The 24,542-nt window shown below is 37.0% G+C and overlaps 2 protein-coding genes across 8 annotated transcripts; one reads left to right on the forward strand and one right to left on the reverse strand.

The window, feature by feature from the left end:
- The first annotated feature begins 655 nt into the window (after nucleotides 1–655).
- Nucleotides 656–9,452, forward strand: lg23h4orf47 (linkage group 23 C4orf47 homolog). 5 transcript variants are annotated; one of them, XM_048176874.1, is made up of 13 exons: nucleotides 656–913; nucleotides 3,486–3,590; nucleotides 3,774–3,879; nucleotides 3,949–4,077; nucleotides 4,220–4,319; nucleotides 4,609–4,706; nucleotides 4,886–4,985; nucleotides 6,354–6,573; nucleotides 7,551–7,685; nucleotides 7,769–7,844; nucleotides 8,001–8,180; nucleotides 8,289–8,461; nucleotides 8,620–9,452. In XM_048176874.1, the coding sequence occupies exons 7-13, from the start codon at nucleotides 4,889–4,891 to the stop codon at nucleotides 8,669–8,671; spliced, it is 933 nt and encodes a 310-aa protein (XP_048032831.1). In that variant the 5' UTR covers nucleotides 656–913; nucleotides 3,486–3,590; nucleotides 3,774–3,879; nucleotides 3,949–4,077; nucleotides 4,220–4,319; nucleotides 4,609–4,706; nucleotides 4,886–4,888; the 3' UTR covers nucleotides 8,672–9,452. The 5 variants fall into 5 exon arrangements, with proteins under 5 accessions (XP_048032831.1, XP_048032829.1, XP_048032830.1 ...); XM_048176872.1 differs by having other exon boundaries at nucleotides 658–913; nucleotides 4,609–4,727; nucleotides 4,866–4,985; XM_048176873.1 differs by having other exon boundaries at nucleotides 658–913; nucleotides 4,609–4,727.
- Nucleotides 9,311–23,423, reverse strand: pdlim3b (PDZ and LIM domain 3b). 3 transcript variants are annotated; one of them, XM_048176868.1, is made up of 8 exons: nucleotides 22,904–23,423; nucleotides 15,252–15,403; nucleotides 14,758–14,842; nucleotides 13,622–13,809; nucleotides 12,811–12,993; nucleotides 11,265–11,392; nucleotides 10,850–10,961; nucleotides 9,311–10,721 (listed from the first exon to the last, which is right to left on the reverse strand). In XM_048176868.1, the coding sequence occupies exons 1-8, from the start codon at nucleotides 22,994–22,996 to the stop codon at nucleotides 10,532–10,534; spliced, it is 1,131 nt and encodes a 376-aa protein (XP_048032825.1). In that variant the 5' UTR covers nucleotides 22,997–23,423; the 3' UTR covers nucleotides 9,311–10,531. The 3 variants fall into 3 exon arrangements, with proteins under 3 accessions (XP_048032825.1, XP_048032826.1, XP_048032827.1); XM_048176869.1 differs by lacking the exon at nucleotides 13,622–13,809 and adding an exon at nucleotides 13,250–13,317 and having other exon boundaries at nucleotides 22,904–23,399; XM_048176870.1 differs by lacking the exon at nucleotides 12,811–12,993 and having other exon boundaries at nucleotides 22,904–23,422.
- Nucleotides 23,424–24,542: the final 1,119 nt, after the last annotated feature.

Genomic DNA, 24,542 nt, shown 5'->3' on the forward strand with positions numbered 1-24,542 from the left:
AACGAAATTAAAAAAGCAAACATAACATTCACAACACAACGAAATCAAGCCACAACACAATGGAAATGCTCCCGACCACTAGGGGGCTCTCAGAGTATTGTTAGTATTCCTTGCCAATGTTCGATAGAGTCGGCAGTGATATGAATACCACGATTAGTTTCAACAGTATATAACCACTGTATATCGACATGAAATATTAATTTAAAATCACTTGAGTGCACAATAGCTTCATATTTATAGGCCTACCTGTGAATGATTTGACGCGATACCACGGCGAATGATGAAGGGAACGTCTGCCAATTCCACCAAGTGGTTAAAACGTATAATATGTATTCATTAAAATAACTTTTAACATTTAAAACAGACTTGTTCAAATTACAAAGCTTGTCAGTCTTACCAACAGGAAGTAACAAGCTTTGGAATTTCAACAAGTCTGTTTTTAAATGTTAAACAAAGTCATTGTAATACAAATTATACGTTTTAACCGCTTGGTGGAATTGGCAGACGTTCCCTTCATCCGTGGTAGCGCGTCAAATCATTCACAGGTATAAATATGAAGCTATTGTGCACTCAAGTGATTTTGAATTAATATTTCATGTCGATATACAACGTTTACATACTTAAAACTAATCATGGTATTGATATCTTTGTAAGACTGTCGACTTTATAGAACATTGGCAAGGAATAAGTTACTAATATTAACGAGCTCCGAGAGCCCCCTAGTGGTCGGGAGCATTTCCGTTGTGCTGTGGCTTTATTTCGTTGTGTTGTGGCTTGTTTCCGTTGTGTTGTAGCTCGATTTCGTTGTGTTGTGAACTTATGTTTGCTTTTTTAATTTCGTTGTGTTGTGCACTACTGGGCCACCGTACCCGACAACTCCTAAAAGGTGCTTTGGTGGAAACTGCTTACCATGGTAAATTAAGTGCTGCTTTTTTCTTTTCTTTTTTTACACAGTCAAACACTCCAAGTGAGCTAGTGATTATAAATACTAGTTTATAATAGTCACTAACACACTTTCTATAAGTAGTAATAATAATAATAATAATAAAGTATTATAACAATGTATTATTATTATTGTGCCTTACAAAACTTCAATAATGTAAGTGAAATGTATGACTGGAGGAATGAAAACCATGAAGAAAAAAAAAGTTACCTAAGCCCCTTACATACACACACAAAAAAAAGTATATTTCTTTACTTTACAATCTAATTTTTATGCAGTATTACTAAGACTGAAATTGTGACACAAGATTAGTGATAAAATATGTATTTTTGCAGCCTGTAGGGAACTTAGTTTTTAGAATTTAAAGTGTTTCATGTGCCACAATCTAAACAGTCTTTTATTTTGAAGCTACAGGTCTTTTATTATGAAATTAGCTCAAGCTGCAGGAGCTCCGCTTTCTAGGCGGTGCTTCTACACGACAAGGAATAAGCTTATCCAATAGGAGTTGCCTTTTAAAAACTTGAATGACAAGGAAGCAAAGGTGCGGCACCCGGTGAATTCTCTAATCACTTCAACATGGCAAGCAGCGGTAAGTTTGTTTTCATCTAAATGTAAGTAACATACTTTCAGAGAATTAAAGAAAGCGAAGTGTGAAACTGCACTTTTTTTCACTCATTCTGCATTCAGGAAACAACTTGAGCAGCTGTTGTTTTCGTCTGTGTTGTTGTAGTCAGGGTGACAGTGCCCAGGTGCACCTGTGATAAACACTTCCATTATCTGTGCGTTTTATCAATTACAGCACCGTGCTGAAAGTTTCATACATTTGCTAATGCTGCGGTGCCCGTCATTTGATGTAATTGCCTTTCCTAATATAATGCTTGACTGCTGTCCTGTTCCTTATTTTTCATAGTTTTGTTTTGCTATGAAGAGCTCTGCATCTTGTGACGTAAAGATGACTTGCAGAAATTGAAATGTTTTGTGTATATGTTGGTACTGGTACACATTCTGAATTTTTGGTATGATTTCATTTCCCTTGCATACAAAAACATGAACAATATTCTGGAACATCCAAACATCAAAAAAATTTAAACCACTAAGTAGTCACAAGGTAGCCAATTCGTAAAGGTAACAATTTACTAACGAACAAACAAATAAACTAATAAATAAATAAATACGCTTTTTATAATACAACATTTATTTAATAAAATTAACCATTTCAAAAGTAAAATTAAAAATCTTGGGTGCAGTTCGAAGCCTGTCCGCAATAGACATTATACCAATTCATTTAATTTAAAAACATCAATCAGGTGAACAACCTCAGTCTGGAGTAAATGGGATTATTGAGATAAATCTATCTGCTTAATAATAAAATATTTAACATGTATGAAATGCATATACTCACTTAGTTTTCATTATCTGATATCTATTACTCAATCAACAGTCTTTACTGCATGACAGGTATGTAGGCATATCTGCTTACGTCACATTCCTCTCTGCTATAGATAAGGAGATCTCCTACAGTGATCTCAAATCTCTCTTGGAGAAGGGCTCAGTGTTTCTGGTGGATGTGCGCTCAAAAGCTGAGGTAGACAACGGGCGTATCCCAGGCTCCATCCACATCCCAGGTGAGAGAGGAGATGCACAAACATAATTTACGTAAATTGCAATATTTTAATTTGGATGTGGTTAGTTACTACATTTAGGTTACTTTTTGTTTTTACACAATGTTGAACAACAAGTGTACTTCTTTTGATTCAATTTATTTTAGTGGAAAATGTAGAAAGTGAAATGTCCCTGGACGCAGCTGATTTCCAGTCTAAGTTTGGCGTAAGTATGCCGTCTCTGGACTGCTCTGAACTGGTTTTCCACTGTCAGATGGGAAGACGTGGAGCTGCTGCCACAGAGAAAGCCAGAGGCCTGGGGTTCAAGAAGTAAGAAACTTGCCATCCTCATTCGTGAACAGAGTTTTGCTGAAACTCTAACTCTATTTTCTTTCTTCTCTCTCCTCAGTGCCCGTAATTACGCCGGGGGCTACAAGGAGTGGTCAGAAAAAGGGGGCAAATGACAATCCTCAAAACGCTTATAAGATTCAATCTTAAAAACCATAGATCAGGGACCTTTTTTACTCTTAAAAAAATCAATGATAAAATCGTAATATTTGTATATGTGTTTTAATAAAGTCTGATAACTAAAGAAATAAATGGTGTCCTTGTCTTGTCTCTTTGAAAATGTATAGAAAAAAGGTAACAATATTTTACAGTGTCATTGTTACACGTTACATTACTGTATAAATGATGCATAATTACATGCAATTAACCCTAAATCAAACCCTCATCCTATGCCTAAACCTATAGTAAGTACATGCAATTGATTATAATTACTCAGTACTTAAATGTATAATTACACTGTAATACTAACACCTTAAAATAAAGTATAACAGAAAAAAAATTAAAAAAGTATTCGGTCCATACTGGTTCAGATTCAATAACCGATGATGATTCAGTTAGGCTACATTGTTTCCGATGCTTTCCTCTTTTAATAGAGCATGCGCAGATCGCGCACCAGCTGATGCAGCAACACCTCTAAGCGAAATGTCGATGCGCCTCTAATTAATGGACACTTACACCGATCTCTGTCAATCATTCGGGTAATATTCTGCACTCACTCCTTTTACTCGAAATGGTTGGATGTAAAGATGCAGTGTTTGTGTGAAGTCGGTTGTTTGTGCTTAACGTTTAAATAGTATTTGCAGTTATTAGAGACCCTAACGTGATAATTGTGACATGCTGTAGTTTAGTTCTGATGACTCACATGAGGTCTCCATATCTAGTGTGCCCCTCTGGGTGGGGCCGTTGCTCCACGCGGCCTCCAGGCTGAAGAAGAAGACAGACCGGATGAAACGAAGAAAAGTGTACCGTTTAATCCAGCGTCACTTAGTAAGCGTCACTTTGTATTTTAATATCATTTTTGCTTTATTTTGGTTGATCTTAACGTTATGTTGACAGCTGAACAACAGGGTCGGCTGCAGCACGAGTGGCAACCCCACTTATGTGTACCCAACTGAGCTCAAAGAGATGGTCCGATCAGCCTTTCCAAAGGGCATCTGTGACTATGTCGACCCCTGTCACAAAAATGTGAGATATATAGGCAATGTGTATATATATATATATATATATATATATATATATATATATATATATATATATGTTTATGGTCGTTCTTATAAATTTACGCGCAAAAAGCCTATGAATAACAACTGTTCCACGTTTGTTGCAGGTTGTTGCCATCACGATGGATGACTTGAAAATGATGGAGTTCTCTTCTGGGATGGATCAACCAGTTAAACTGCAGTTGCATATCTAAATGGTTCAAAATTGTGTTATCATAGTGTAAAATTGTAATATGTTCATAAAATAATATAAGTTGTGCTAACTTGTGTTTGGTAACTTTATATAAATCCTATATAAAATAGTTTGGTTTCCATAAATAGGCTTTTGCAATATTTTTCCTACTTTTGTTAATGTTATTATTAGGCTATAAACCCAGAATTCATCCTTGCGTCCCAGGCTGTAAAAAGTGCATAAAACAGTATTCTTCTTAAACGTTTGGTTTTAGTATTATTTGTTAAGTGTTTATGTTGTTTCCCTGATGAACGACTGTGACAGTCCAGCCTTGATCTGCTGGACACCATGACAACGTACACAACCTACACGAACACCTCAGCAGCGGAGTAATATTTCTATTACTGACTGTTTAACACAAGGTATAGCCTACATAATTCAAGGTATGTATATATTGACCCATATGCAATAGTGAAAGTATATAATAGACTGTGCTGAATGGAATCATAGCGCGATCTGTATAAATTGCTGCACTCCTATTTCTACATGCAGATCTCTTTCTGTGGCTTTTCTTCCACAAGTGCTGTGTTTCAAACTTTAGAAAATGCCTCCAGAAGGGAAATCTGACATGGAGCGGATTGGCATCTTTAAAGAGATGGGATATATCTCAATAGGGGACAAATATACACCTTTCATTTACCGTAAGTGTAACGGACATATTAAACTTTAATAGCATAAAGGCTGGCGCAGTGCTGAGTTTGTTGCAGCGTGTCAACAAATTACCAATGGTAACTTATGTCAAAATAAAATTTGTATGGTCACTACCGTAAAATCGCAAATGAACATGATTTCCTCCAAATAATGTAGCTTTCACAGTCTTTGTCATTTTGTTTTTTTATTTATTTAGGATAGTGGCTATGTCAAGTCATTACACCCTTACGAAAATCAACCATGCTTTTACTAGCCTACAACTAAAAAAAAAAAAAAAAACATGGTTATTGTAGTTAAACCATGGTAACCAAATATAGTTCACCCAAAAATGAAAATTTGATGTTTATCTGCTTACCCCCAACGCATCCAAGATGTAGGTGACTTTGTTTCTTCAGTAGAACACAAATTATGATTTTTAACTCCAAACGCTGCCGTCTGTCAGTGGTATAATGCAAGTCAGCGGGAACTTGGACTATAAGAGTAAATAAAACACAACAGACAAATCCAAATTAAACCCTGCGGCTCGTGACGACACATTGATGTCCTAAGACACGTTTCGTGTCTTACAAAACAAAGTCACCTACATTTTGGATGCGCTGGGGGTAAGGAGATAAACATTAAATTTACATTTTTGGGTGAACTATCCCTTTAACCATGGTTATCCTGCACAAACCATAGTTTAACCATGGTATTTTGTAGTTAAGCTGTGGCTGTAATCAATCCACCAAAGAAGTAATAACATAATCAACACGTTTACTACAGTAGTCAACATTTGAAGTGGATCAAAAAAGTTCATCAAAGTTGTCATAAGAAGAAGGTTTTGGGACAACTTTGATTAAAGGTTTTCAAATGTTGACCAATGTATAATAAAACCATTGTTAATTTTTGTAAGGGCAGTTTTAGCCTCACATTGGTGAACAAATTTGTGACCACTAGTGACCATGTCAATTTTTGTTGTTATCTGCAGATGACACTGGCTACTTGTCATGCTTTTACACCACTGAATATTTCTCAAGTCAGTTTCTGTAAAGGCACACATAATAACTTAGAGTCATGAATCCCCCGTTTCAGTTTGGCTTCAAAAACTTGTGCTAAACGATCACAGTTCAGCTTTTTGAGTTAAAATCTACCTTCAATATATAGTAGGCCTACTGTGACTATATTGTGTTCACTTGTTCATCTAAAAGCCATATTCAAAAATATGATGTTTGCAATACAGTACGAAAACACTGCTAGAGAAAATAAGCGTTTGTGTAACTGGATAAACTTATGCAATGTAAACATGTAGCCTTGTGACAGCTGCATAACATAGAAAATACATGTAAAGTGTGTCTAATGAACTTTGTTGTCGCTGAAAGGCCCATTTAATGACTCCGCATACAAGAACAAACAGATGCTAATAGGAGGAGCTAAATCAAAGTCCGCTCTTCAGACGGGATACTTCGACACACAGTTTAAGAGGATCTTTGAGAGAGAGGCCTTCACAGACCCTGTCAAAATAGACAGACAATACAGGATACAACAGGCCAAGAAGAACATAGGCAAAGCCTTTCTTCCCAGTAACGGAGAGAAAAAAACGTGAGTCCTCCTTTCTTTCTGTGGTACACAACTGTTTATTAAATTATTTATTTTTTTGATATATAGTTTAAAATGATAAATCATTATATATATATATATATATATATATATATATATATATATATATATATATATATATATATATATATTGTGAAAATATTAGAATTAAAAATTATTAGTAGAGACTGTTTTTTGTTGTTGTTGTGGTAATAGACTACAAGATCTTACAGGGAAAGTTTTCCCAAAAATGAAAATACTGTCATCATTTTTCTCATTTTTTGTTGTAAACCTGTATGACTTTCTTTTTATGTTCAACAGAAGAAAGTCATACAGATTTGAGCAACATGAGGGTGAGTAAATGAAGACATCATTTTCATTTTTAGGTGAATTATTCCTCCGATGTTCAATAGCTTTATTAAACCTAGAAACAAAGTGTACCCCGCTGGTGTAAAGAATGTCCAGAAAGATATATGGAATCTGTACAGTAAGGGGAACAAAGCTGAACCCGAGATGTATTTGGTTCAAGGCTATTTCTTAAGTGTGAGAACTGGCATGGTATATTAAAGTCATGAAAAAGACCCCAGAACCTAGATTTTGTTTAGATAGGAACATGCTTTGTGCTTTTTAATGATGTTTTTGGCACAAAAACAGGATATAGTCCTTAATTTTTCAAAAACAAGGATTTCACCATATTGCAATATAGTTCAAAGCATCCTTCTGCTTTTCATGTGCATCTGAGAGGTGGCAAAAAATATACACAAAACCTGAGGAATAATAGCTTTAGTGAGTCAATAAGGCTGCTATATATTCACATAACTATAGTTAGATGTCTGTTTTTTTGTTGATTTTTTTTCTTTTGTATTGAATTGTTTTCCCATTTATACCAGAAAAAAAATGCCACACAGCTTACACAATTTCCCAATTATCATTCCTTATACTGTCTTTAAAGTTGCTTAATAGTTTTCTCTGATATGTAGATGTGGGGTCGGCAGCTATTATGGGACATTTGGAGGTCCCATTCAAGCAATGAGTACCCTACAGACTCCAAGGAAACCAAACAAATCAGCTGGGAAAAACTTCTACACTAATCCACCCAAGAAAGGAAGTTATGGGTAAGCAAATGACATTATCCTTTAATGTGCAAGTGTCCGTGGTTTTGCTGTCAGATGGATTGATTTGTCTTGTTCTCTAATAGCTATCCTGACATCACTCTCTCCAAGATGGTGTCCTATTCCTCAGACCCCTATGATCGAGCCAAGGAAATGCTAAAGGTATTTTTAGGTCTGCCTAAATGAGATTTTTAATCAGACTCCTGGGTCCTTGTTTTAATTAAGATAAGGTATCCTCTGAGTACCTGACAGTATAATTCTATGCAAGCAGATGACTGTGTTCTCTTCCTCTAATGAGAGAGATAATTTGTTTACCAGCGTGAGATCATGTCACACAAATCCATGCTGAAAGGGGGAGCGTTTCGTTTGAACCTTCATCCAAATGAATGCTTTGACAGCAATCCTTACAAATTTGACAAACCTCTGCCACCTCCAAAGAAGACTGAGGAGAAAAAGCACTTTACGGTGCCCTTCAAACCGAGTTCACCCAGTAAAAAGGTACATAATATGCCTAAAAGGAGAAAAAGAGTTTAGCTGTCTTGGAAAATTTTCTGGAGTATTATTTTGGTAGTATGCTGAGGTATTTCATTCTTATTTTTTCTGCAGACTGGAGGTATGAAAGCAGGAACATTTGACACCTACCCCGGCTACTCTGCAGAACCCTATGGCCCCAAAAAGACTAAATCAGTGATGACGAATAAGGAAGGAAAGATATTTCACCCCTCCCCTGGTCCAAAGAGTACACCTGTCAAAAGCATCATCAGCCTCAATGTCAATAAGTAAGCGGGGTTCCAGGACCACCCATATTAAGACACCCATATCACACTCCAAACAGTGCTTAATGCTTTGCATAACAATAATCATTAATATTAGTTGCTTATCAAATTCCACAGGGAAAGACACTTCAAGCTCACAGTAATGTAACTTTATTTTGCAGGGCTGTGAATGCCACAAACTACAATCGAATCCCCTCTGTGATGGCATATTGAGAACGTGTGATGTCTTCAGGTGAATAAATGAACATGTTATATATTGGGCTTTAGATTAAAAAGCTCCTATTTTGTATTGTATTTACAGCAATCTCTTAATTCATAAAATGGATTCACATTTAGCTCATTCTAATTACTACCCCAGGATAAATACTTGTTTTCATAGCATCTAAAGATGTGTAATTGTAGAAGTCAACTTTAAGTCCTGTGCATCATTTTGTCAGTGATACACTAAGCCATGTGTTTAAGATCACTTGAGTTATTAAACAATAAAATGTATATTTTGTATTTAACCAGCAAAGATTTGGACAATTCATCTATTTCAGCATTTATTTCATTTATTTTTTATTGTATATGGTTTAGACAAATAATTGTAAATGCACCTATAATTTTGTGACATAATAAACTTTTTGTCTTATTTGTTATCAAAGGTGGCCTTAAAGGGATAATTGAGGAAATTACAGAATTATCATTTGTAAGTGAACTGTACCTTTAAGTTCATTTAGAAACACCAGAATTGAAGAAAGTAAAAGCAGCACAAGGAATATTCATAGAAATGTTGGTTTTCAGATAAACAAAAAGTAAAAAAAAGTTTTGTACTGGGAAACAGATTGCATTGAATTGCTTTTTTTTTCTACCTCTTACACAGTTTGTGCATATTACCAAATACCTTGTACATAGATGGTGGCATATTTGAATTAAAAGCAAAATTACCTGCATGTTTTAATAATAACCGAAACCTTGTATAATTACTTTATGTTCAAATTGCGGATTTTATCTGCACAGATGCCTAATATGTAAAATGAGAAATCGGCTTTTCAACAAGAACTGGATTAAGGCCTTGAGAAAGAGTTTACACCTGGCATTAACATTTGTTTTGTGATTTGGATCACAAATGGTCAGTGCTTTTTTTGTAATTGTATCACTGAAACATACAGAGGTAGTCAGAAACGCATGTTACCACCTCGCATGTGTACTGTAAACTCTATGGCTATGTTCAGACTGTCCAAATCCGATTTATGTGCATATCTGATTGAAATCTGATCAGATTTAGCTAGTGTGAATGGCCAAAAATCACATGAAATGCGATTTTTAAAAATCCGTTTCGAGCTACATTCATATGTGGTTTGAAATCCTAATCAGTTTCTGGAAATCCGTTTCAGTCTGACTGCTCTGATTGGATTTTGCATGGTTTATGTGAATTTTCATTTATTTTCAATAAGTTTGTGTTGTTGCAAAGTACCGTCACTGCCATAGAAACCAATGCAGTTATTCCGGAAAATGAAATAGAGGCATGGACACACAAATTGGATCTGAACAGTTGAGATACACAACGTGGACATCAATAATTTTAGATCAGATTCCAATCGGATACTCAAATAATTGGATTTGGATAGACAGTGTGAACGTAGCCTATCTGTCCTGAATGTGCACCAAATACGCGATTGTTCTGGGACAAGTTGTGAGAAAAGAAAGAAAGTGATTCAGACTTTGCTCCAAAACACACAGATTATGTTCAAAATTGCCGTTTTCATTCTCTTCCTTTCCTGCTCGCTCGTAAACCACATAACATGGATTTGCATTGCACTCGGATGTAGAGTGTGGCAAAATAAGTTGTGAGGGATTCATCGAAATCTGAAAACAATTAGATATAGAAGATAAATTTGAAATGCACATTAATACCAGACGTAAACAGCAATGATCTGATCACTTAAAACACTTAAAGTGGCCTTGTATTCTCTTTTATAAACTAAAATGAAGTTTGAAGGTTGAAGCTCTATTCTTAAGCAATAAGGGCAAACATTGCGAATTGTCTAATTTCAACTTTCAGTTGTGTGAGTTCTGAGTTTTTCCATCCCTCTAAGCAGTGGGATATACAGTAACTAGATCATGTCCCTCAGGTGGGGTCATTCGCATCCGAGCATGGCCTTCACAGTACATCTGTCCCTCCACAAAGAAGTAGCCCTTCTGCTTCAAGTGCACACCACAGTCTGAGCACACGAAACAGGCTGGATGGCGGTACTTGTCCCGAGCTTTCACAACCGGTCCTCTGTAAGCCAGTTGTAGAAAAAGTTTAGTTTAATGAAGTTGTTAAAATGCATGAACACAATTCAGTTTTGTAATATATTCTCAAAGAAGACACCATTTGTGCGGTCTCAGGCTGAATGCTGTACTCACACAATGCCGGTGCCACATTTATCACATAGAGGCAGCTTCTGCAGTGAGGATGTGGCCGCTTGTGGTTTTGTCACTGGGGCTTTTACACTTCTAGTCACCATGGGCCTTGAGCCTGTCAGAAGAATAAAAGAAAAGAGTTTCGGATCCACTTTGGGAATTTGAAATTCTACCTCATATAAACTTAGCTAAATCCAGGCCATTGAAAGGACAGCAGACTCTGACTGACGTCATTAGCAGAATTGCTAAGGGATACTGAAGGCCGCTTAAGTCAAATTGAGTCTGAAAAACAATTACTCCTCAAGTACATTTCAACTTTGATGTCTTCATCAGTGCTGCTAGCTGTAATTTCTGTCTTATGAATTCAACATTGCCCCATTCTGAAGACTCGGATGGTGTTTTAATAAAGGCAGCTCACCATCGCTCTCAACATAGTCTTGCAGGGCCTTAAATGATCCAGACTGACGTGGCTCATGTGGCTGCTCGTGGTCCTCTTGGAGCATACGGTACACATGGGATTCTTCAATGGACGTCAGGGGTTTAGGGCTGAAAACAGATAAAAGGCAGAAGCACATATAACGTTTGTTCACTTTCAAATGAAAATGACCCCAAGCTTTACTCACCCTCAAGCCATCCTAGGTGTGGCTTTCTTCTTTCTGATGAACACAATCAGAGTTATATTAATAAATATCCTGATGCATCCAAGCTTTATAATGGCAGTGAACGGGACTAACGAGTATGAAGCTCAAGAAAGTGCATCCATCCATTATAAACGTACTCCACATGTTAATAAAGGCCTTCTGAAGTGAAGTGATGCATTTGTGTAAGAAAAATATCCATATTTAACACGTTATAAAGTAAAATATCTAGCTTCCACCAGACTGCCTTCTGTATTCAACTTACGACTTGACATTGTATCAGTTACGCTTTTTCCGTAATTTGAATACAGAAGGCGTAGGACGTAGCGTAAGCTTTTTGAAATGTGAGAGGCGTTACACTTTCTTCGTAAGTTGAATATGAAAGGCGATCTGTTGAAAGCTAGATATTTTACTTTATAACTTGTTAAACATGGATATTTTTTGTTACACAAATGCAACGCTTCGATTCAGAAGGCCTTTATTATCCTTTGGAGCCGTGTGGAATATGTTTATAATGGATGGATGCACTTTCTTGAGCTTCATACTCGTTGGTTCTGTTCACTGCCATCAGAATATTTATTAATGTAACTCTGACTGTGTTCATCAGAAAGAAGAAAGGCATATACACCTAGGATGGCTTGAGGGTGAGTAAATCTTGGGCTAATTTTCATTTGAAAGTGAACTATTCCTTTAAGTGAAAATTACCAATCTATGTTATATAAATGTTTGGCAGTACACATTATATTAGACACTGGTTAAGAAAAGTGTATGATGCACAGAAAAGAATTTCATTGGTTCATTCAAAACAAGTTAGCATAAACATGCTGTTGATTACCACAGAAAATAATTTTGACTTGTCTTTTGACTTCTGATGTCTATTGGACAAACAGTTGATGGTTAATGGCTTCCATAGTATGAAAAAAATTAAAAAATACTATGTAAGTCAATGGGGTCCATCAACTGTTTGGTTACTGATATTCTTCAAAATATATTCTTCTGTGTTCAGCAGAAAAAAAAGAAATTCAAACAGGTTTGGAACAACTTGGCGGTGAGTAAATAAAGACAGAATTTTCATTTTTGGGTGAACTACTCCTATAACAGCAATAATTGTTCTTCCGTACAAAAAAAAAAAAATTGTATTAAATGTTAATATACGTTATTATTTATGAATTGCACCATATAATTTCATAACTGTAAACACAAGATTTTCCCTTTTCCCATCTGTAGGAGCCCTGTTAACCCGTTTCTTTAATGCTTTATCAGCACAAGCTGGTAGAATTGTATGGTGATGTAAAGCAAGCATGATGTAAACAAAGCTCTGGTTACCTGGGCGATGCCTGCCTGACTACAGTCGACATCTGAGCCTGCTGCATTGTATTTGAAACATTGTCTGCTGAGTATAATGCAATAGGTGAGTTATACTGTGCAGAAGGAGCTGCCTTAGACCCAGCCGATGGGGTGCCAGGCATCTGAGCTACATTTCCCATCAGCATCTGGGATGTTCTGTCACTGGAGTTGTGTAAGGTCAGTGTATAATGAAACAAGCCAGGAAGCAATCAAATCAAAGGGGCCAACATAGTCACAGAAAATGACAAACAAGACAGAAAAGAACGGAAGAAGTAGTTAGAGATGTACACAGAGCTTCAGTATATACTTTGCTTCTGCTATATAATACATCAGCAAGTTTGTTCTAAGTTAAATGAGTTTAAAGTAAAAGAATTCTACTGTGATTATGACTACATGCAGGGTGCTTTTATCTAATGACCTCCTTTGGCTTGCAGTTGTGAAGGGCTTTGGTCTGACATTAAACTTGTGTTCGAAGTAATCAACGTCCTGTAAGACATAAGAGCGAAGATGTGAAGTTAGAGATGAAAGGAGCAAAAGTCCTCCAAGATCCAACACTGCAGGCCCAAATGTGCATATTTGTCTGCTATAATGTACTAGTACTACAGCATTAAATAGGCCCCTTCTTAACATCTTTCTATTGTAATTTTCTATGCAAATGCTTATATTCGGGCTGCAGGAAGTCTTGTGAGGACTTCTGGCATGTGTTAGTGGTAAGTGGGCAGCCGGTCTACAGCAAGCAGAGGGAAGTATCTTAGTCCATATGGTTGGGGTGATCCAATTTGGCACTCACCCCTCAGGCTTTTCATGCACCAGACCCCGGATCTGTCCTTGCAGGGCGTCCTGGATGTTATCTTGAGAGTAGAGGCCTATGGGAGTGTTGTAGGTGGAGCTCACCACCTGTGTTTTGTCATCCAGACTGGCGGCAGCCACAAAGGGCTGTGCTCTTCTGTTATGACCTGTGCCAATAGGTTTATACTCCTGCATGTGTAGGACAGATGGACACACTACATACTTAAAGCCCCACAAAAACACCACATTCTCCACATATGTCCTTTTGTTACCTAAAGATGCTTAAAACTTTTCTCAACTATTTTGTTGTTTATTAAGCTGTCACATTGTGCAGAGTGAATCTTTAGGTAAAAAGGGACACATCTCTTTTCATTTTAATCTGGCAAATGCTGTGTGTGTGTGTGTGTGCGTACGTGCGTGCATGTGTGTGTGTCATATTGTGTTGGACAAGGACAAATCTACTTTTGGTCAAACAAAACATAGCAGCCTTGCACAGTTTTTAAAGGGATACTCCACCCAAAAATGAAAATCCTCTCATCATTTACTCAGCTTCATCCTTCGTGCTGTCCCAGATGTATATGACTGACTTTCTTCTGTGGAACACAGAGATTTTTAGAAAAATAACCCATCTCTGTCAGTCCATATAATGCAAGTGCATGGAACCCTTGAAGTTGGTGCTTCAAAAACCATGAAAAAACAACCAGGACCAATCCATACAATTGCTGATGCAATGTCTTCTGAAGCAAAAAGATAGGTGTGTGTAAGAAACATGCTAATATTTTAAACTTTTTAAACTATATACCGTCGCTTATGTAAACACCAGCACATTATGAAACTCACACTAGTGACACGGAAGCACAGAAAACCATCAGTTCTTGTGTGAGTTTCACAATGCGTTCGCATCAATATTAGTATTTTTCACACACACCTACTGTATCTTCAAGAAAGAAAGGCAATTACATCTGGGACAGCATGAGTAAATGATGAGAAAACTTTCATTTTTGGGTGGAGTATCCCTTTAACATGCCTCATGCTCTCTAGTGTTTCTAAAAAAAGCCTTTAATTATCCATTTTTTTTCTGCATATTATAAGCAGATAAAAACAAAGCATTGTGCATTTCTCTTCTGTTACACTTACTTGCTTCTCTGCCTCCAAATTGATTTTGAATGGGTTTACTTTCCCCTCTTCTATAACCTGAGGTGACCACATTTTAGTTTCTGGCCTGCAAGACATTTTAATGCACACAGTTAGACATGATGTACTCGCCTCCCGTGAAATCGTTAAAAAAAGATCAAAGGACACTAAGGGGGGTCATTACTGTGGAACAGGACCATGACCTCTTCTAGATAGTAAAGTAACGTCAACAGCCTGGCATGTACAAGCTACGTGGTTTATAGGAGGGTATTAATCACCTAGGAAAAAACATTCATCGTTGTCATAAATAAGGCTCTGTGGGCACTGATGGACACTTTCATAGCAAGGGGTAAAGACAAATTCTTTTGGGACTCCAGCTTATAGTCTTCCCTCTGGCTGTAACTTTAAAAGGAGGTGAGAGAACATGATATAAAGTTGTTGAAAGACGCTCAATGCTGTTTGAAACACTATCCTTTAATGAGAAAAGCTCATGGTACCTCTCTATCTTGAGGAAAAGCTGATTGGTGGAGTCTTTGATCTTGTTCTGAGCTTCAGCGTGAGTCATACCGTCTGTGGACACTCCCTGGATGGCCAGGATGATGTCTCCTGGGCACAGGTTGACCCGAGATGCCTTACTGCCTGGAGTCACCTGAAAACAAGGACCTTTTTAGTGCCGCAGGTTCAATGACGTTTTTGCTTTTATTATGAACACACTTCAATGACCCTGCCAGTGACGTCAATTCACCAAAAGCTAAGGTATGGCGAACTCTGATGACATCATCAAATCTTACTCTCTCAACGTGACATCAAGTGTGTGTGTGGTGCGTCCAAAGATTAATCACATATAGCTTTGATCATAACCCAGCAAATTAGACATTTATAGACCATTGTTATAAGAACAAAGGACATTCAAGTACTTTGTCACAACTTTTTCCAGTACTTCAAAGCTCAAAAGTCTAAATATTATCCAATTTAAATGTTATTTTTAATGGGATGACCAAAAACTAAAAGTTTAATGATGTAGGAAAACTATCACTTGGTGAAATGCAAACACTTTTATGAAGCTATTCAATTTAAAAGACACGAAATTACCACTAAAACCAGTTGATGGCTACAGAAGAGCACTTATTGGCCCATTTCCACTCCCTAACATAGTTTTTTTCACACGTTTTGCTTTTGAATTTATTTTTTAGAGATTATCAAATCACTTTTATACCATTAAAAGTCTATTTGTAACTTAAATGTGAAGTATATATTTGTAGGAAAGGTCAAAAAGTCTCACGAAAAACAAAAACTTTACTTTAAATTGCAAATCAGATTACACAGACCGAGTAAAGAGCTCTTCCTTTATAATCACTCAAGCTGTCAGCTCATTGAGTGTGAAAACTGTTTTATCAATGAATTTGACTAAACTTCAAAATAAATCTTTTATTTACATTGTGTCTCCGCTTTGTTTGTGCACTTAGTAAACTCACCTCTGATTGGTCATTATTTTCAACAGAAATGCTTCAAAATCACGTTGGAACTTATGCAGCTCCGTTGAACTCATGTGACACGAATATAACAATCAGATCGCTTGAATTTACTTGATTTTCTCTTTTATTAAACAATTACAAATTATATGTTACACATAGTAATGTATATAAAATATAAAATATACAGGTGCTGGTCATATAATTAGAATATTGTGAAAAAGTTCATTTTTTTATTGTAAATTATTTTAAAAAATGAAACTTTCATATATTCTAGATTCCCTACATGTAAAGTAAAACATTTCATAAGTTTTTTTTTTTTTTTAATTTGTTGATTAGAGCGTACAGCTAATGAAAGTCCAAAATCCAGTATCTCATAATATTAGAATATTTATATTTGAGTTTCATTAAATGACCATCCCTACAGTATAAATTCCGGGTATCTCGTGTTCTTTGAAACCACACTAATGGGGAAGACTGCTGACTTGACAATGGTCCAGGAGACAATCATTGACACCCTCCACAAAGAGAGTAAGTCACAGATGGTCATTACTGAATGGGGTGGCTGTTTACAGAGTGATGTATCAAAGCATATTAAATGCAAAGTTGACTAGAAGGAAGAAATTGGGTAGGCAAAGGTGCACAAGCAACAGGGATGACCGCAAGCTTGAGAATACTGTCAAGTAAAGCCGATTCAAACACTTGGGAGAGCTTCACAATGAGTCAAATGAAGCCGGAGTCAGCGCATCAAGAGTCACCACACTTGGACATCTTCAGGAAAAGGACTACCAAGCCACTTCTGAAACAGAAACAACGTCAGAAGCATCTTACCTGGGCTAAGGAGAAAAAGAACTGGACAGTGAACAGTGGTCGAAAGTCCTCTTTTCAGAGAAAAGTTAATTTTGCATTTCATGTTGAAATCATGGTCCCAGAGTCTGAAGGAAGACTGAAGAGGCACAGAATCCAAGCTGCTTGAAGTCTAGTGTGAAGTTTCTGAAGTCAGCAATGATTTGGGGGGCCGTGACGTCTGCTGGTGTTGGTCCATTGTGTTTTATCAAGTGCAAAGTCAATGCAGCCATCTTCCAGGAGATTTTGGAGCACTTTATGCTTCCATCTGCTGACAAGCTTTATGGAGACGCTGATTTCCTTTTCCAACAGGACTTTAGCACCTGCCTACAGTGCAAAAACCACTTCCAAGTGGTTTTCTGACCATGATATTACTGTGCTTTATTGGCCAGCCAACATGCCTGACCTGAATCTATGGGATATTTTCAAGAGAAAGATGAGAAACAGTCGATCCAACAATATACAGATGATCTGAAGGCTCAATAGTGCCTCAGCAGTGCCACAGGCTGATCACTTCCATGCCACACTTCACTGATGCTGTAATTTGTGCTAGGAGCAAGTCATTTGCTGTAATATGTGCTGCCGACCAAGTATTGAGTGTACAAATGAACATACTTTAAAGAACTTGAACTTTTCTGTTTTGCAAATCCATTTTTTGATTGATCTTAGGAAATATTCTAATATTTTGAGATACTGGATTTTGGACTTTCATGAGCTGTGCGCTCTAATCATCAAAATTAAAAAAAAAAAAAAAAAAAACTTTACATGTAGGGAATCTAGAATATATGAAAGTTTCATTTTTAAAAATAATTTACAATAAAAAAAATTACTTTTTGATGATATTCTAATTATATGACCAGCACCTGTATATGTTACCCGTTAATCCTGTAATAAAAATGTTACTTTGCATTGACCTGATCTGGCAGCCAAGTATGGCAGCCGCCATATTCTGCCATACCTAATTGATGCCCCGGCATCTGCTCATGGCAATGGGCGTAAATGTGATCTACATCACTTTGGATAAATATGCTTACTTTGTTATTTGCTAAATATGCTTCAGCTACTTTACAGAAGAAACAAAGGGCCAGATTCACTAACAGCTTGTGCCAGCACAAACCCTCTTTTGGCATTAAGAAACTAATGTCAAGATTTACTAAAGACACGCAGTGAAAAATTAGCGCTAAAAGGTGTGGACAGGGTTATTTTTGTGGCTGACCTTACTGCATATGGATTTGTAGGAGTTTCCATTTCAGACGCAAAATTTACGGGAGGAGAGTTTTTAAATGAATCCCGCAAGGTGATTTACTATGGTTTGCGCTAGTCAATTTACTGGTATTTGTGGCATTATTTAACAAAAAAACATTTGTGCTGGTAGATTGCGTTGGTCGTTATGATCCAGCTGCATCTGTGTTCTTTAATTTGTGCATCGTCAGTAGATCACATGGAGAACATTCCACTCCCATCTGCGCTTTTTTTGGAATTGCGCTAAATTTCACACTAAATTTGCTCTGTTTAGTAAATCTGTCCCAAAGATAAGATCAGATGTGAACCTTCTTTTAAAGTCACCATTAGTTTCCAGAATACCATGGAAGAGTTTAGACATAAACAGAAAGTGACAGGGGCAGAAACAATCTGTTGACCCACTCTGGTTTAGAAGTGGACTAAAAATAGCTCGTCGTGGATATGTCAGTCAAGGCCGTGTATCGCCCTCCAGGGGAGCACAGTCAGGCTTATTGGCGGTTGATGATCTGACTGCTCTGGCATTCACCCTGTAGCCCGGTGTTTCTCTGCCCTCTCCTTCCATCATCCTCTCTTTCATTAATGGAGTCTGACATCATCCCTTACTCCTCTCATCGCTGACGGGCTCATTTTCTTAGGTATTCTCCTCGTCCCCCTAGTCATTTTTTCTCATCACCCCTCCTGTGTGCAGGTCTCGTTCTACCTGTCTCCTCCTGACTCAGCTGCTCTATTATATCTGAATACCACTGACCTTCTTCTATTTAAGTCTGCCTCTCAAGAGGGGAAGATTTATACCAGGTCAAGTCATGCCAGTTATTTAAGACCAGAGAGTTTTAGTTTTCCATCATCAGTATTTAATGTCATGAAGATTTGTGATGTTTTATTCCAAATGCATAATTTATTTACTGATGAAGCTAGCATCAATTAAGCCTGTTTCCTGTCAAATAACAGCCATGGTGTAATATTTCATTTCCTGTCGACTTTCGCACTTTGCGTACACGACAGAATCGCCTCTGTCCACCTGTATCTTCTAGAGAGAATACATCTCAAAATACATCTTAGATGATGTCATGTTAGAGAAACTGATCCCTGGCCATATTTAAGGCAACAAATGAAAAAACTAGGCCTTATTTTCCCCGTAGACATCTATTATCGCGATGTCTGCAGAAAGGTTGACTGCGAAGAAATAAGCACCCAAATGGCTCAGAATGGATGCAATGAAAATGAGATTGTTCCCTTGACACTACTCAAGCAAATGGGGGATGTGTTTGGCTTAACAACAAAGACACTCTGTTTAATAGATGGAAACAAAGGGAGCTATGAACTGAGATGAAACCATCGAGTGACTGGTATCCGAGCTTCAGTATAAACAGAAACATGAATATAACAATTCAGGGTTATATTTTTCTTCTATGCAGCACCTGTGCAGAAAAATCCCCAAGGTGACACACAAACCCACAAGAGAAGCATGTAAGGGCATGCTGAGCAGAAGGCATTATGTTTGGAGCAACATCAGGCAGAATAAATTAAAGGCATAGTTCACCTAAAAACGAAAATGTATTTACCCTCATGTCATTGCAAACCCAAGTGATTTTCTTAAGTTCAAAAATATATTTATTAAATATTCTGATGAATGTTTTAACTATTTTGTCCAGCCAATGGGGTCCAAAACAACACTGACTTTCATTGTATGGACAAAAAAAAAGAGGTTTTTCAAAGTATCTTCTTTTGTGTTCCATAGCTTTTCCTTTAGCGTGAGTGGACCTACGTGACAGAATTTCCATTTTTTGGTGAAGTGGAAAAAGCTCAAGGTTGATGCCATTCCCATCATGCCCTTTAGCAAAGCACTAAAGTCCAGGTTGGTCCAGGGGGAATGTCCCTGTAATAAATGTACTGTGTCGCTTTCGTTGAAAGTGTCTGCTCACTGACTGGATTTAGATATGTAACAGACATTTACATTTTTAATTCAACAGCATCATTTAGACACTCTGATTTGGCCTCTCATAAAAGTCCCATCTGTGCTGGCACGCCCGCATCGATGGAGGCTAATGTTACTCGAATAAGAACATCAGGGTTTAGAGTTCGAAAAAAAGAGCCACCTTGCTGGCATCAATACGTGTATGATTACAGACGGCGGTTATACAAAGATACCACACACATTCTGCATTAGTCATCAGTATTTCTTTGCTTGAAGACATGATATATTTAGCTTTCAGGTTCTGGCTTAGACATATACCAAAATAAGAAACATGCTCATTCTAACCCATTTAAATTATGTCTGAATGGGTTTTAATGTTTTTGTTGAAATCAAATCCAATGTCATTTTCACTTGGATGGAAGTTATTAGCTAGGAATGTTAAATAAAACCTGATTGGTTTATTTTAAGAATGACATCATTCTGTTCACATTTAGTTCACCTGGAAGTTTCTTTTTCTCTAATGTAGCCAAAACCAGTGACGCATTAGAGAAATATACTTTCTTTGGGGACGTTTCGTGGTAATACCTTTGTATTCTGTGAAGTATCTTAGAGTACCAAGCTATATTGATAAGTTAATCATTCAAATACCATTATATCATCTTATACCAGCACTGTGCTATGATACCACCACAGTTTTTTTCTGTTAGGGTAATTCATGTTTCGTAAGACCTGCAGTTCTGCTTCTAATCAGGGAGTATGAAGACAGTCATTTTTACGACGACCTCTCTGTCCTCCGCTGCATTTTTTCACAATTTATGGTGAATGTCAGAACAGGCTTTCCACTAAGAATATACGTGAGTGTCATGATCAAAGAGCTGCTGTTGGTGAGACTGAGCTACTAATCAAACTGCTACATTCCACACATCAGAATCCTGCACTTCCTCTGAGCAGTAGATGTGTTCAGACACAGGCCTGGATAAGAGAAAAAAGTCATTGTTGTGTTGCTACAATACATAGCATTTGGACTCCCGACAGATTTCTCAGAAGGAGAGAGACGAGACAGTTTGCAGTGTCTTTGTGAATAAGGGAAATTCATAGTTTTAGTGAAACTAAAGGATCCTCTTAGCCTTCACCAAAACTGTGCAGTCACTGAGCATAAATCTAGCACGCCATTGCCTCTTATTAAATTCAAAATAATTACGTAAATGAGATGCTATTCACCATCCAGGTGATCTATAAGGAAGGATTAGTCAGTTTTATAAGCAATCCTAGTGAATATGAGGCCTGTTATGATGCTGAAATAGTTACTTAAATGAAAGAGATTGTCCAATTCATCTCTCACATATCCTAACCTTTGACCTCTTCTGTTACCACAAATGTTCCGACTTCATCGGCTGTTTAAAATATTGTTGGACTAAGAGCTTTGCGATTCATTCAGACAACAGGTGTAGAGATCCCCTCCGGAGCCAGGCACTGTGTGTGTGTGTGTGTGTGTGTGTGTGTGTGTGTGTGTGTGTGTGTGTGTGTGTGTGTGTGCCTGACTTTTTGTGTGCATGTTAGTGACTAAGAGAAAATGCCTAGCAGTTCACGTAATATACAGTTTTAGGCACAACCGTAATATGTAACCACATTTATGAGTGAGATGAGAGTTGAATTATGTGTGTTTTCAAATTCAAGAACACCATGATGCAATGGAAGGTAGTATACTATTGTTGTTATGAAACTATTAGAACTAATTATTAAAATTATTGCACATATTGGCTCCTTAAAAAGGGTTTTACAAACAAAAAAAATAGGTTTAATTATTTAAAATATCAGATAGGCCAATTAATTACTGTGTTTAAATAATGAATAATTATGAAAATAATTATATTCAAATCATATACATACACCATTTAAATGTTTGGGGTTGGAAATATTTTTGAAAGAAGTTCAAGTCCCAAGGATTTATTTGATCAAAAAATACAGTCAAATCAGTAATACTGAGAAATAATATTTCAAATATAATATTATTTATAACGGTTTTTAATATATTTTCAAATGTAATTTATTCCTGTGATGTCAAAGCTCAGTTTTCAGCATCATTACTCCAGTCTTCAGTGTCACATGATCCTTCAGAAATCATTCTAATGATTTGCTGCTCAAGTAAGATTTCTTCTTATTATCGATGTTAAAAACAGTTGTGCTGCTTAATATTTTTGTGGAAACAGTGATACATTTTTTTTCATGATATATTAATAATTAATTATTTGAAATAAAAATCTTAAAATGTATTTTATACTGTCACTTTTGATCAATGTTAATGCATCCTTGCCGAATGTAAGTATTAATATCTTAAAATGCACAACTAGAGAATATCACGTAATGACATTAAATAAAATGTGTCAACATAACTAATATAGAAAGTCTCTAATGGGAAATGATTCCCTGACGACCACAGATGTTTCTAAAAATGAATGTCAGTTTGAACTTGTGGCTCTAAAAATATTTCTCGAAAATGTTTCTCACTGTACTCCTCAGTAACATCTAAAGTGAGGTCCTGGGAATGTTTTTTTTTTTTTATGATCCACCCACTGGTTTCTCATGCCCACGGCAGTGTACCCAGCACATCAAAAGCATCATTATCTCTGAGTGGAACGTGTGAAGCAGCACACACTGCAAGGCTTGCACTTACCCGAGTTATGGTCAGCGGCTGGTTGAAGTCTTTGCCTCCTGAAAGCCGAAATCCCCAAGGCGCTGGCCCATCCAGTACCACGTTCTGTGGCATTTCTGTCTTGTTCTGTTTAGTCTCTTTCTCAAAGTTGAACTTGGTTCTTCAGCGCAGTCTCTTCTTATTGGCGAGAGATCTGCAGTAAGAAGAGAATAATCAGCTCTATCCCTCCTACCCTGGACGAATTGCTCACCCAACTACGACTGGAAGCCAGTGCCTGTCTCTCAATCCCTTTTTAAGCATGTGAGTGGGGTTAGGAGAGTGAATGAAAGAAAGATGATGCCAGGATGCCACTCCTCTCGTGAGGTCATAGGGTAGACTGAGAAACTCAGGGTTCAAACGCTCTCCCCACCTCCTTCAGATCCAAACCTTACACCCTTTATGATTAATCCTCTTTTCCCATAAGTCTTAGCTGTTCAATATCTAAAATCATCCACCAATGACTCCCTTGGCTCTGTCATCAGCCTGTCTGCTGTCTAGACTTTTCTTTCCTTACCGCCGGCCAGACACCTGTGCTTGAATGAGAGGAGAACTCCGTCACGAAATTAAGACTGAGCGTTGAGTCAGAGCCTTCGCTGGCGATGAGCAGATTGTGAGCTATTTACAGAGCGCAATAACAAAACCATATCATGTCATATTGTCCTATCAACACAGCATGTGTTGCTCTTTTAAACATCTCCTCTCAGGAATGTAAACAATTTTAATAGCACAGCCACATAAGGAAGCATTATTGAAAACTGTGTGGATTTCAGTTCAAGTTATAATTCTCTTATTAAAAAGTGTTACATTACACATTCGGTTGCTCCAATACTGTAAACCATGTCTTGAACATTGGGGGGGGGGACTAATTTTTTTTTTTTTTGGTGGTGGTGGTGTTAGTGGTGGAATGGGTTCACTAATAAAATTGACATTTTTATTTAAATAGATTAAATAAAGGATTTAAGGGAATAAAGAAAAATAAATACATTATTTCATACATCATAGAATGGCTTTAATCAGGTTGGCTTAATGTTTATGGTTACAACTTACAGCCAAATGTATGAATATCATTGCAATTTGTATTGGATGACTAAACATTAAACCAAGTGTCATGTGCAAACAAATGACCTTTTCACCGAGCTAACTTCCCTTTTCGGAGCCTTTTTGCAACAACTGTTACCAGCTGGTGTTTGTTCGGCGATTTTTTTAGCGCATGCAGTTCTCAACTTCACACAGGTGTCCTAGCACAGTAAAAACTTGTGAAGTTCACCACATTAACGATGAACAGCCAATAACGTCTGCCAAACAGACATATGTTAGATCACAGAACGCGATTTTATATGCCACTGTGCTCCTTTTCAATCACTTTTTGCAAATGCGCAACATGGCAAGTTCAGCATCTAGCGCGTGCGCACCAGTCAGGTTTATATATTTATAAATTTTATTCTTTTAATGACAAAATTCCATGTTCACAAATGTAAGTTTTCCTTTAAAAACAAAAAAAAAAAAACAACTGTTTTATATCTTTCAAGAAATAAATGGAACATTAGTTGACTACGATTTTCAATGAAGCAAAAAGTAAATATTTCAGTTTCTTTATTTAGATCTACATTAAGCCTAAGTC

Source organism: Megalobrama amblycephala, linkage group LG23, assembly GCF_018812025.1.
Source record: "Megalobrama amblycephala isolate DHTTF-2021 linkage group LG23, ASM1881202v1, whole genome shotgun sequence".
Lineage (NCBI taxonomy): Eukaryota > Metazoa > Chordata > Actinopteri > Cypriniformes > Xenocyprididae > Megalobrama > Megalobrama amblycephala.